The sequence below is a fragment of the Cololabis saira genome, chromosome 11 (assembly GCF_033807715.1).
Source record: "Cololabis saira isolate AMF1-May2022 chromosome 11, fColSai1.1, whole genome shotgun sequence".
In the NCBI taxonomy this organism is placed as follows: Eukaryota; Metazoa; Chordata; class Actinopteri; order Beloniformes; family Belonidae; genus Cololabis; species Cololabis saira.
Genome location: NC_084597.1, coordinates 31044452 through 31057754, shown reverse-complemented (window position 1 = coordinate 31057754; position 13303 = coordinate 31044452). Strand labels below are relative to the sequence as shown.

At 41.9% G+C, this 13303-nt stretch overlaps 1 protein-coding gene across 1 annotated transcript in view; it reads right to left on the bottom strand.

The window, feature by feature from the left end:
- Positions 1–589: 589 nt before the first annotated feature.
- Positions 590–13303, bottom strand: part of mmp17a (matrix metallopeptidase 17a) — a 195046-nt gene continuing 182332 nt past the window's right edge. Inside the window, exon 10 of the mRNA XM_061734350.1 lies at positions 590–2804. Within this exon, the coding sequence (XP_061590334.1) occupies positions 2479–2804 (326 nt within the window). The 3' untranslated portion in view covers positions 590–2478. The remainder of the gene's footprint in view (positions 2805–13303) is intronic.

The window sequence follows — 13303 nt, the reverse complement described above, 5'->3', positions numbered from 1 at the left end:
AGCTTTAAATATCCACTGGGCTTACATCAAATACATCAAAACACAAAAATAAAAAACAGTTTTCTGAACTTATCAATATGACTCTGTCCTTCACAGGATAAATAAAATGGATCACTGCAAAAACTCAAAATCTTAACAAGAATATTTGTCTTATTTCTAGTGAAAATGTCTCATTTTAGTAAAAGAAATCTCATTACACTTAAAACAAGACTCATCACTGGAAAAAACAACAATTTTCACCTGTTTCAAGTAGATTTTTACTTAAAATAAGTAGAAAAATCTGCCAGTGGAACAAGATTTTATTGCTTGTAATGAGAAGATAAATCTTGTCCCATTGGCAGATTTTTCTACTTATTTCAAGTGAAAATTTACTTGAAACAGGTGAAAATTGTCAAATAAGTTATTTTTCTGGTGTTATTTTTCTGGTGATGACTCTAAATGTTGAAATAGCAGTAAAACCACATTCATTGATGAAATGACATAAGGGATGGAAATGGGGGATGGCAGTTTTACAGGGGGGGGGGTGATTTGGACCGTTTTTATTTCAGGGGGGGATGCCATCCCCCCTCATCCCCCCTCATCCCCCCTCAACTCGAGTACTGCCTATACCTGCCAACATCCATCATGCCATTCACGTGTCTTCTGCAGTCTACCGACATGACATCCCAGGGTACCTCTCTGCAGAGATGGATGCCAGTCAAACGCCTACTATGATAGCTCAAGATGTCAGGAGACTAAATGTGGTTTAGTAACAATCCTGTCTCTTCCCCAAGGACCTGGTGGACTTGCACCTGAGGTCGTGACCGGGATGTTCGTGGTCAGCCTAAAGTTGAGGGGAACCATCTGCTGGGAAGTGACGGGAGGCAGTTTTGCAGCCTGGCAGGGAGTTTTACTCGTCAGTCTCCATTCAGAGCAAATGTTTGACTCTTTGAGAAATATGCCACTTCACCCAAGAGCCGGATGAGAAAAATCTGATATCTTCTGTAAGAGAAAGACAACTTATTTAACTTAATTACGGTTTTTGTGTGACTTAAAGAAAATAATGTCTTAGCAGTGCCTATTAACTGAACAGATACGTGAACGGCTTCAAAGTCCTCATCTAACTCTCAGCAGGAAGAGACATTTCTAAAGATGTCTGCTGTTATTTTGACTTAAGTGTTTTAAACTTAAAAAAAAAAAATCTCCTTACAGCATTCATTACTGTAGATTTGCACATGAAAAAACATCCCACTATTGGCTCTGTTTGTTAACTGTTAAATTTCACATGAGCATGCAGATCTGAACATATTTGGATACCGACAGTTGGACACAGCTTTCAATGGGCTTTGGGAGTTTCAATTTGAGAGGATTCACATTTGAGTTGATGTAAATGTTGAGGAATTACACCTCTTTAAGTTGTCAAATCCTCTTTAGGGATTGACTAGAGAGCTTTTTCCACAGACTGCAGGCTATTCCTTCATTGTTTCTACTTCACTCGAGAAGGTCTGGACTCGTGTGGTATTTCCTTTTAAACGTTTTTTTGGGTGAACTGATCTGAAAAAAGCCCTCAATGTGAGCAAAACAGAGCATATATGGCAATAAAAAGTGAAATCCATTAGAGCAGGAACAACAGGAGGGAAAAATCAGCAGTTCAGCAGATTTTGGGGGAAAAAAGAACACAAAGATGAACTCGGTGTAAAGAAATCCCCTCAAAACTTCAACAGGTTTTGCTGGTAAAGACAGAATACATCACAATGTCAGAATCCACCACCTCATTTCAACCTCACTGAGCTCCGTTTCACTTCCTGAAAACAACCTAACAACGGAAAGAAGATAACTGGATGAAACAGACCAATTCTTTGGTTAAGGCCAAGGCTTTAAAGACTTTAAGCAGCTCTTGGCTGCAGAAGGCTCCGGACAAAAAAAAAAAAAAAGTCAAAAATAAACATTTTTTATTGTTATGCTAATGCCCCATCTTCTGAAAAATACTGTAGTACATATTAAAGAGCTGTCATTCTGTTATGCTGAAAACCTCCTTCCAGTTTGGATGTGAATTCCCTCAAATTAAAGCTGACAGAGCATTTAAGCCAATAAAAACTAAAATATTCAAAATGATGGCAATGCCAAATATTTCAAGAATTAATGTATGTTTGAACAATCTTATTCAGTCAGCCTTCCAAGGAAAGATGAAGCAAATTGCCATTCAAAAAGTAAAGATATATAACTTCTGGTTCTGTGTTGGTTTGTAAAGCACAACATTAAAACTGCAACTTTCAGTGGATTGATGCCCATCAATGATTGGAGTACAACCTGCACATACTGCAAGGCGCTTGACAAGACCGACTGAAATCAAATGGCCGATTGAAAATAAATAACAGAACACAAAAAAAATCTATCAATATGAACACATTCTCCCAGTTCTTTTTGGCTGAGCTTCCATTTATGACTCTCTCTCTTTATTTGAGACCCAACACAAAAATTTTGCCTCATGCTTTAGCATCATAACAGTTCGGAGCAGAGAGTCAGCGAGAGCATCCACAAAGGTAGCAGAAGCCAAACAGGTGAAAGAGAAGGACGGGCTCCCAAAGTCGAAGCGCTGTCCGAGGTGCAGGAGCACACCTCGTATCCATTCTCCGCATGGTCAGGCTGGCGGTGCACGTTGACCCTTGTCTCTGTGCTTTTAGCCTCTGTGTCCGGAGAGTCCGACTGCATCTCAGTGCAGAACAGCCAGTCCTTTGCAATGAGGTGGGGGTATCCAGCCTCCACCTCCATGTCACTGCCCGGCACTCGCCAGTACTCCTTCCCCTTGAAGAAATAGGACGAACCTTTATAGATATGGAGAGAACAAAGTACATAGGGTTGACATGGTATTATATTTTGAGATTGAGTACATAGATTGATACTGACGTCACCTAGATGTTTTCTGAACAGTGGCTTTAAACTCTTTTGGGACACTGGGTTTCCCCAAACTGACAGGAGCCAACTCCACCCAACTCCAGTTACTCCAAAAATGAACAACTACAGCAGCAGGTTTGAGCACACCCACTTTATCTCAGAATAACAAGGTAGCTAATTTAGTATAACTTAGCTCACGTGACTTGGGATGGTAAGTAATGTTACATTCTGACTGATTCCGCCCATCCATCCTCATTTCAGCTCTGCTAGGACTCTAGCGGGTCAGGTTTCTCAACCTGGGAGGGTCCAACCGGTAGGGCCAGCTTTCTTGGTTGCTGCCAGAGCTAGAAGCTAGCAGTCAATATGCTAAAGGCCTTCTGGCAGCCTTCAGCTCTGCTCCCCAGACCCCTCCAAGTCAACCCAGAGTTGGTACAAGTTAGTACAAGTACAAGCACAGCAACCCATTTTGTCCTTTAAAAAATAATGATTGTCTCCTAGGTGTTCAATAAAGGGGCGAATATACTTGCTGTTTGAGCCTGCGTTCACGTTCACAACCAGTTGCAACCTCGCTCGCGTAGGGGAGCGCGTTGTACCGGCGCTAACCGATTGGGGGCAGTATTCAAAGCCGTAGTTAGAAAAGTAATAAAATATTTCTAGTAGCATAATAAACCAGCTGGTGGAATAAAGATAAATAAACAAGACAGCAACACGGGAGGAAGAGGAGATCACTGCTCTGCTTTTCTTGTGCTCTCGTAAAGAAAACAGTGCGATCGGAGATGGTTGGTCAGGCCATTCAACCAGAGCCGTCGGGAGACTGGAGACCTCGTTCGTCCTGCCAATGCAGGCAATTGAAGATGAGAAACAGCGGCAATATTTCCGCTTGTCCTCCGTTTCGTTTGACGACTTGTTACATGGGATTGTCCTGCTAATTCAGGTCAAAACCACATATGGCGAGTCCGAGACCGCAGCAGAGAGCTGGCTGTCATCCTGCGTTACGCGGCGACAGGGACGAGCTATCGAGCTGTAGCAGCCAGTTACAAGCTTGGAGCGTGCATGTCGTCAGGAGATTAATTTACCGAAATATCTGGAGCAAAGACGGTGTCGGTCGAGCGATGACTGAAGAACCTCTGTAACCAGCTCAGACGTTTGGTGATCGGTGGACAAAACACCCCACCAGCACCATCACCGCTGTGTTTGCCCTGCATCTTCCGACGAGCACGGACATAACGAGCACAACTCGCAATGCAAGTGTATCTGCACCGAGGACTGTGTTGATCTGCCGTCCGCGGAAGATAACAACGCAACTGCTCAGCCAGCCTCTCTTCAAAACAGTCCGCAAGTTTCCGACCTCTGCATCAAGTCACTTGTGGTCAGCTGATATCTGACCTGGACCAGCGCCACTCTCGGGCAAAGCGAGAACTGCAGGTTGTGTACGCGTTCAGTGTCTTTTGGAGGATGTGCATGTCGACGCGTGAAACGCCATGATGCGTACACGTTCTGAACAGCAAGTATATTCGCCCCCTAACAGCTCAGAGGTAGGGATGGGAATTGATAAGATTTTTATGATTCCAATTCCATTTTCGATTCTGCTTAACGATTCGGACAACAATGAGGCAAATGGCGGTAATATGATAGGCAGTGTTTGTTAGTTAATTACTTACCTGCAATATTATTAGCTAAGGACATGCTAACACTCCTACTGCTGCTGCTGGATTGAGAATTACTGATGTTAATCCGGAGCTGATCGAAAACGCAACATACATTGATTGCTATTGCATGCTGTGTGCTTTTGCATCTTGGTAGTATTTCCTCCCTTTGATGAAATATTCACTTGGCAAGTATTGTATGGTTTGGGCGCGATGTTTACTATTGACTGCTGGCTTATTCACGTTGCTATGCAACATGCGTGATGACGTTGTTTGTGCCCACTGGAATCGAAAAGAGAATAATTTGCAAATTTTGCAAATGATTCCAAGGAATTGAAACACTGGGAACCAGTACTGAACAAGAACCGGTTCTTGATTCCCATACCTACTCAGAGGTCAAGTTCACCTAAGTAACTAAAGTGATGAATGCTAGCCATCTGACCCAGAAATGCACCTTCAGTGATGAAGCCATGGCCCAAAATATGCACACATTTAATATAATTTTGACATACAAAGTTAGTCATGTGGTTATTTTTGCTAACTGTTTATTTCAAAAAGAACAGAAAAACTAAAGAAGATATGTGCTGAAGAGGGAAGCGATAAATTCAGAAGGCTATGTCTCAGTGCAGGCCATCTCACAATATGAGAAGGCCTGTATCGAGGCAATATACTCGGATGGAAATATGGAGCCTTTTACCTGCCATTCAGATGGAAGAAATTTGCACTGAGCACTCTCAATGCTTCTTGACAGATTACAGGACAATGGAGACGCGTTGCAGTCACGTCTCTCAGATCCCAGGATAATTTACCTATCGGTGAATGCAAATATGAGCTCATGGTGGCTACTGAACAGCCGACACTTCTGCTGAGAAAGAGGCTGTTTATAATGCAGACGCTGATGAAAGTGCTGTGTCTAGAGGTTTCATTCAGGAGTCGGAAAGTAGATATGAATCTTTCAAGTCATGTGATTACTTCTAAAATTTTGATTCTTCAACTTGTTGTAATGCAAGTCTTGCACTGGTTTCACCACATTTTCCAATGTAACTCAGAAATATGAGGCCTGCTTTGTTTGTTGACAGACCCCACTGTCAAAACATCTGGCTGCTTCCTCTGTGAATGACATGGCCAGCTTCATGATGCCACTGAGCGCTTCTGCATAAGAGAGCTGATTTTCACATCTCAGTATAATCAAAAGCAAATACCGATCCTGTCTGTCAGACTCCCGCCTCTAATCTCAGAGGACAACAGAGACCTTTGACCCAAAGCCTGCTGTTGACTTGTGCATACAAACAGCAAATCAGAGACTCAACCTGAGAGAGAGAGAGAGAGAGAGAGGCAGCCCTACATCATCATCTACCATGTTGGTGAGGGATGAAAATGACGAAGAAGGCAGTCTGGGGGAAAGTGAAGATGACAGCTTGTAGAATAGAAACTGTGTGAAGAGTGAGAACCAGCCAGCATTTCCAGGTGCTCCCTTGAGAACCACATCAAAAAAGGGATGCACACCTCTGGTTATATAAAAGATGAGAACACAAAGAAAGAGAACAATAATAGTAACTTTCAAAGTAGGTGGAAACTTTTCTTTAGATCTCCAGGCTTGACTGGGAGTGAGGCTTTGTTAATGTAATAACACTTCAGCACACAAAAATGCATTGGCAGAAGTTTGTGGCTACTTCAGTTTGAGAGATTCACACACAGGTGAGGGGAAAAAATGACCCACAACGAGTTTACAAGGACACCAACCTAAAAGCTGTTTTTGTGCCTAAAACTGCATCATTATCCCAAGATGGAATGGCAATGCGCCCGCCTGCTCATAATGAGCTATCCAGGTCCAGGACCTGGATTTCATGAAGGCTTCAAGGTTTTACTCTGAAATGTGCTGATCTAAAATCTCATTATTCATTAGGACGGCTCACACAGGCACTGTGAATGTTTAAGGCGTTCTAACGAATTCTACTAATGAAGTCAGACTCTGTTTGACATGTGTTTGGAAATCCAGTGAGGAACTTGGTGACAGGAAACAAAGAACTGCTCTGGGCTGAAAATGTATGACATACTTGTACTCATAATTACCCGGCTATGTAGACTTCTCTTGACAAACATGGATTACATCCAACATAGGATGTTACTCTTTTGTAAACGCACAAAGGGCCCGATTTACTAAGATCCTAAATAAAGAGTACTAAATTGCGTGTGCACTGAAAAAGTTTGCACGTGCTGTTGTTGTGTGGTTTGCAGGTGATCAACTAAGATTGCGTGCGCAATTGATAACAGGTGCAAACTGCAGTATTTAAATGAGGTGTTGCGCGTCTTAAGGTTTGCGCCATGGAGAGTCTGGATGAATCCGTGTATCATTTGTTCTTTCCATTTTCAATTGCCAATCAAAAACCAAAACATGAAAAAGTGACTGGTTATGTTGTTATTAGTTTTTTATTATAACACAAAAAACGGAAAAACGGCTGGTTTTTCATATTTCAATTTTAGGCACAGATCAAAAATACGAAATAGAAAAACGGGCCACAGGACTGAATTTGATTTTAATATTGAATTGGTCGGGTTTGCGTGACCCGGCGGTGCTCGGCATGATCTGAGGAGAAAAAGACAATCAGACACAGAGCTGGAGAGCGCTTTGATTCAATCTATTTATGAGTTAAGTTTTTATTCAGATGTCCACAGTATATTGCAAATATTATATATTATATAGCAAACACTGACAGTAAATGTGTGACCGACGGGACCATCATGTGGCCGAAAGAAGAGAAGTGTTCAGAACAGCGCACAGAGCGCACACTAAAGGCTGATTTATGGTTCTGCGTTACACTAACGCAGAACCGACGGCGTAGGCTACGCGGCGACGCACACCGCACCGTGACCCTACGCGTCGGCTACGCCGTCGATTTAACGCAGAACCATAATTCAGGCGAAGCTGCAGTCTCTGTGCTGATCCTGACACACCGGGTCGGAGCGGATTTGGTCATGATGTTTAACCTGTGTTTTGTGATTAATAAGCACGGGTTTTAATTAAATGTAATTTACGAAGGATGATTTCACGTTCAATAAGATAAGTAATCAATAAAATACAAAGTTTTGGCACAAAGGCTTGGCCTGCTTGTGGGCGAGTGGAGGGGGGCACAATAAGAGAAGGTGGCAAGATATAAGGCGGAGAACTAAAGAAAAAGTGGCCTTTAATAAAACTTGTGCAACCATTTTTAAAATAGCATGCAGCAGAATAAAGACTCTCTCTCTGCGTATTCTTTGATTTTGGATGTCGCCTCCTTGCCACAATAACAGCAGCAGCAGATTAGCACCTTCCTTTCGAACGTATTAAATACAGACGCAATCACAATACGCGCAATTACTTTCAGGCTTGGTAAATCTCATTGCGCGTGGTAAATGGAGCAATTTGCATCTTTCCCTCCCAGTATTTAGGATTTCTGCCGGGTACGCCCCATATTGATTATTCATCAGGGCAAAAGTACTAAATGAATTGCGTGTGCTATTTTGCGCATTTCAGAGACACAGTCCTCTTTGCACGCTGTTAGTAGATCAGCTGGCACCTTGGTTTGCGGGTGCTGTCAAGTTTGCACACATTTTTACACACGCAAACCTTTAGTAAATCAGGCCCAAAGTTTGTTGTTACTCTGTGTGTTCGAACAAACACACAAACTCTCACAATGAGGAGGCATGCAGAGGGTTTTATGTGTAACCTTTACACTGGCCAAAAGGTGTGGATACGGTTTAGTTGAGTGTATTTTACTTTATAGAGTAAATGCATTTCTTTGAGTGCTTATATAAATTTGAAACCTGGGCTGAATTCTCCCTATTCTTGTATTTGACCTGATTCTGCCCACATACAGCTTGGAGCAGGTCCTTTGAAGATGGTGCTAAGTTAGACGCAGATCTCTCAGTACCTGACAAGGAAAAAGAGATGTTGCTTACTCCTGCTGAGAGCTGCCTGAAATTAGGACTGAGTATGTCCTGTTAAATGGCTATTTTTGATCCAGCTTTAAGTACTGCAGGTACTTTGTCAAAGAGTAGTCCACCAGACCTGCCAGCAGATGAAAGAAGCTTTTTAAGATATAACCAGCAGCCGCTGTTTGCATCTATAGCATTTCTCTGTGCTCGTGACTATCAACAGTGTTCAGAACGAGGAAGGGAGACTTATTTTGCTTGCAGAATGAGGGAATAAATCGGCGGAATAAAAACACAATTTTACAAAAGTTTCACAGCTGTCAAAATGAACACATCCAAACCTCCATGCTATCTCTGCACACCTGCTTGCTGTCACTGGCTTGTGCCCACACATCTTCTGCGCAACTGCTGAAGCCCCAAAACATCCTTAACATGACAAAAATCAAGAAATCAAGAAAAAAATAACAAGCATGCAAGGGGAGGAGTGTGTCTCTGCAGATAAGGACTTCTGATGGGTCACCGGACAGAGGTGTTACTTAAGTCTGTATATTGTTTTGTACTATTGTCTTTGCTTGGTAAAGGGTTCCAAAACAATGCAAATTAAAGTAAACATTATTAATCTCAGGGGGACAGTACTCCACTATGGCTTTGGAATAATTATGGCTGCTTTGCAACCTTTTTCCAGCGTTGTGGCTTTTATCTTGTCTAAGCACATTTCAAGTATTTTTATTGCCTCACTGAAACAAATGATCAGATGTACTGCTTACTGGCCCTCTCTAAATCATGTAATGTCGTGAAATTTAATGAATACATTTATTTTTCTTTTTAAAATGGAGATTTGTATCTCCATTTTAAATATTATTATTATTTAAATTATATTTATATCGTTTTAAAACCCTTTCATACGCTGGCTGCATTTTGCACATATTTCCATTTACACCTCTGAAATGGTAATGGTAGTTTTACCTTACTCTAAGTTCCTCTGACTATTGTTCCGCCAAATTCATTAAGGAAGTATTAGCTGACATTGTTTTTTTCAAGGATATTACCAGCTTCTTGGTGTTGTTTGCTTGTTTGTGTGTCTGAAGCTTGTTAATAGCTTGGACTGCACCAATTATATGAATACATTTGCTATCAAATACCAGATTGTGACAGCAATTCTTGACACATAACTATGTGATGAAACGCTGTGCAGCAGCCCTTCTCCGCAATCTCCTAAAAATCCAATTACTGACTTTAATGTCTTTTCACAAAGTATTCCCTATGTTTCATACAACACTGGCAAAAAATGAATATCAATTCACACCTCCCTGAGCTCCACACATTCAACTATCATGTGTTCCTCTAACTTATTATCGTTTTTTACTATTTACTATTTGGGCTCCTACTGAATAGTACAAAACAGAGCTACAGCCACCGTTAAATGATGCACTGAATACAGTGTGAACTTGGATAAGAAAACAACAGGTCATAATGTCATATTTGACATCATGGACAGAGACTGAAAGAATGACACTGCAGATTCAAGCGGCTGAAATTAGTTTCCTTCGCTGGGTGAATGGACTCTCTCAAAATAGTTTTATGTGCCAAGTAATATATCAAAATGGTATATTTGGGCCATCTGAGGAAAAAAAAGATCACAGTATCACAGGACAAGATGACAAATACAAAGAGTTAAACCAGTTTGGCAGGGTATTTCTTGATAATATTGTGATTTTGGAACAAAATAAACAGTATTTCCCTGTTGCTAAATCAAACCGAAAAGTATATTTAGAACAGGTCAGACAATATATCTCAACGAGCAACAATTGTGTTTGATTTGAAAGGGTTTGGTCAGAAATTTGCAAGTTTATGAACTAAAAAATTATGTTATTATAAACTGAATTTATAAACTTCAGACTTTATAAAATTCAGAACCCCCTAACACATTTTCTGTTCTTTTCTTAATTCAATTCAATTCAATTCAATTTTATTTATATAGCGTCTAATACAACAGATGTTGTCTCTAGACGCTTTCCAGAGATCCAGAACATGAACATAAACATAAACATAAACATAAACATAAACCCCCGAGCAATTATTATATAAACAATGGCAGGTAAAAACTCCCTTAGTGGGAGAAAAGCCTTAAGCCAAACAGTGGCAAGGAAAAACTCCCCTTTAGGAGGGAAGAAACCTTGAGCAGGACCAGGCTCATAAGGGGGGACCCTCCTGCCGAAGGCCAGACTGGGGGAGTCAGGGACGTCGACAGCACACAGCAGGCAGGTGGAAGCAGCAACGGGATGACCAGAGGTGGGGGGGGCGTCAGCAGCACACAACAGTCATGTGGAAGCAGCAGCGGGATGACCAGAGGGGGGGGGGGCGTCAGCAGCACACAACAGTCATGTGGAAGCAGCAGCGGGATGACCAGAGGGGGGGGGGTGCAGGCAGGCGGAAGCAGCAACAGCAGACATCCACGTAGGCAGGTGGAAGAAGCAATGGGATGACCAGAGGGGGGGGAGGGCCGGGAACACAGGCCAGAACGCAGCTCCTGAGGCTCCGGCCTGCAAACATACACAAAAGAGAAAAAAGGGGGGCCGGCACAAGAAACTACAGGAACAATGGACAAAAATGATAGCTATGAGATATTTATAATAAATAAAAATGGTAATGGAGAAGAGAGGCAGGGAAAAGGAGAGGAGAAGAAGGGTGAGAGGCACCGCCCAGCGGATCATGTCGGTGCCCCCCTGCAGCATAAGCCTATAGCAGCATATCTACCGCGAAGCTATATTTGAGACTAACTATTATAGTTTTGTTCTATAGCTGCGACAATGACTACTGACTCTAACACACTAAAGTTTACACTACCTAGAGATTTACCAACACCAGCTAGAGGTTTACTTAACACTAACTATAAGCTTTACTAAACAGAAAGGTTTTAAGTTTAGTTTTAAAGGTGGAGGTGGTGTCAGCCTCCTTAACCCAGATTGGAAGTTGGTTCCAAAGTAATGGTGCCTGATAGCAGAACGCCCGCCCTCCAAATCTACATTTAGATACTCTAGGAACTACGAGTAAACCTGCACCCTGGGAGCGGAGAGCTCGGCCAGGAACATAAGGCACTATCAAATCTTGTAAATACTGCGGAGCTAAGCCGTTTTGGGCTTTATATGCAAGTAATAAAATTTTAAATTGAATTCTGAATTTTACAGGTAGCCAATGGAGCGACGCTAACACTGGAGAGACGTGGTCTCTCCTGCTGATTCCTGTCAGCACTCGTGCTGCTGCATTTTGGATCAGCTGGAGCCTATTCAGCAAATTACTTGGACATCCTGCTAACAACACATTACAGTAATCCAGTCTAGAAGATACAAACGCATGAACTAGTTTCTCTGCATCCCTCTGCGAGAGGATTTTCCTAATTTTTGCAATATTACGGAGATGGAAAAACGCTATTTTACAAACCTGATTAACATATGGTTTAAACAACAAATCCTGATCGAAAACAACACCAAGGTTTCTCACAGTTGCACTGGAAGCCATCGCAACACCATCTAATCCCTTCCTAAGATGCTCTGGACCAAGAATGATAACCTCTGTTTTATCTGAATTTAGAAGCAAGAAATTTCTGGACATCCAGTCCTTGATGTCCCTAAGACATGCCTGAAGTTTAACTAACGGTTCTGTTTCATCCGGCTTCATAGACAAGTAGAGCTGCGTATCATCAGCATAACAATGAAAGTGTATGCCGTGATTCTGGATTATACTTCCCAACGGCTGCATGTATAAACTGAACAAGATTGGCCCTAGCACTGAACCCTGCGGAACACCATAACAGACCCTCGACTGTTCTGAAGAAACCTCATGTACATGAACAAACTGGAACCTGTCAGATAGATATGATTTAAACCAACGTAGAGCTGTCCCTTTAATCCCAACAACATGCTCTAACCTGTGCAGTAAAATGCCATGATCAACAGTGTCAAAAGCAGCACTGAGGTCCAGTAAAACCAATATGGACACTAATCCCTTATCTGAGGCCATAAGAAGGTCATTCGTAACTCGAACCAGTGCTGTCTCTGTGCTATGATGCATTCTGAACCCTGACTGAAAGACTTCAAACAGATCATTTCTATACAAATAGTCACATAACTGGCTTGAAACTGCCTTTTCCAGAATTTTAGATACAAATGGAAGGTTGGAAATTGGCCTATAATTAGCTAAGGTGTCTGGGTCAAGGGAAGGTTTTTTAAGTAAAGGTTTAATTACTGCCACTTTGAAAACCTGTGGTACATATCCTAAGCTTAGGGATAGGTTGATTTGGTCCAGTATTGTCACACCAATAAGAGAAAAAACATTTTTGAATAGTCGAGTCGGGATGGGGTCTGACATACATGTGGTAGACTTAGCTCTATTAACGAGTGAGGTCAGCTCAGGGAGGTCTATAGGATCAAAACAGTCTAGAGACAAGTCAGAGCCTAGGGAAGTCGCTAAAGCTGAAGAAACGCCCACAACCGGCTGGTTGATTTCTTCTCTAATTCTCGTGATTTTACTGTTAAAGAAGCTCATAAAGTCCTCACTACTGAGAGCTGCAGGAATACACGGCTCCACAGAGCTGTGACTCTTTGTCAGCCTGGCTACAGTGCTGAACAGAAAACGTGGGTTACTTTTGTTATCCTCTATCAACGTTGAATAATAAGCTGTTCTTGCTTTGCGAATGGCTTTTTTATATACTATTAGAATATCTTTCCATTCACGATAAGAGTCTACAGACCTACAAGAGTACCACTTCCTTTCCATTTTACGCACGCTTTGTTTCAACATGCGAATATCTGAATTGTACCAGGGAGTTAAGCTCCTGTGGCTAGAAACCCTCCTTTTCAAAGGCAATTGAA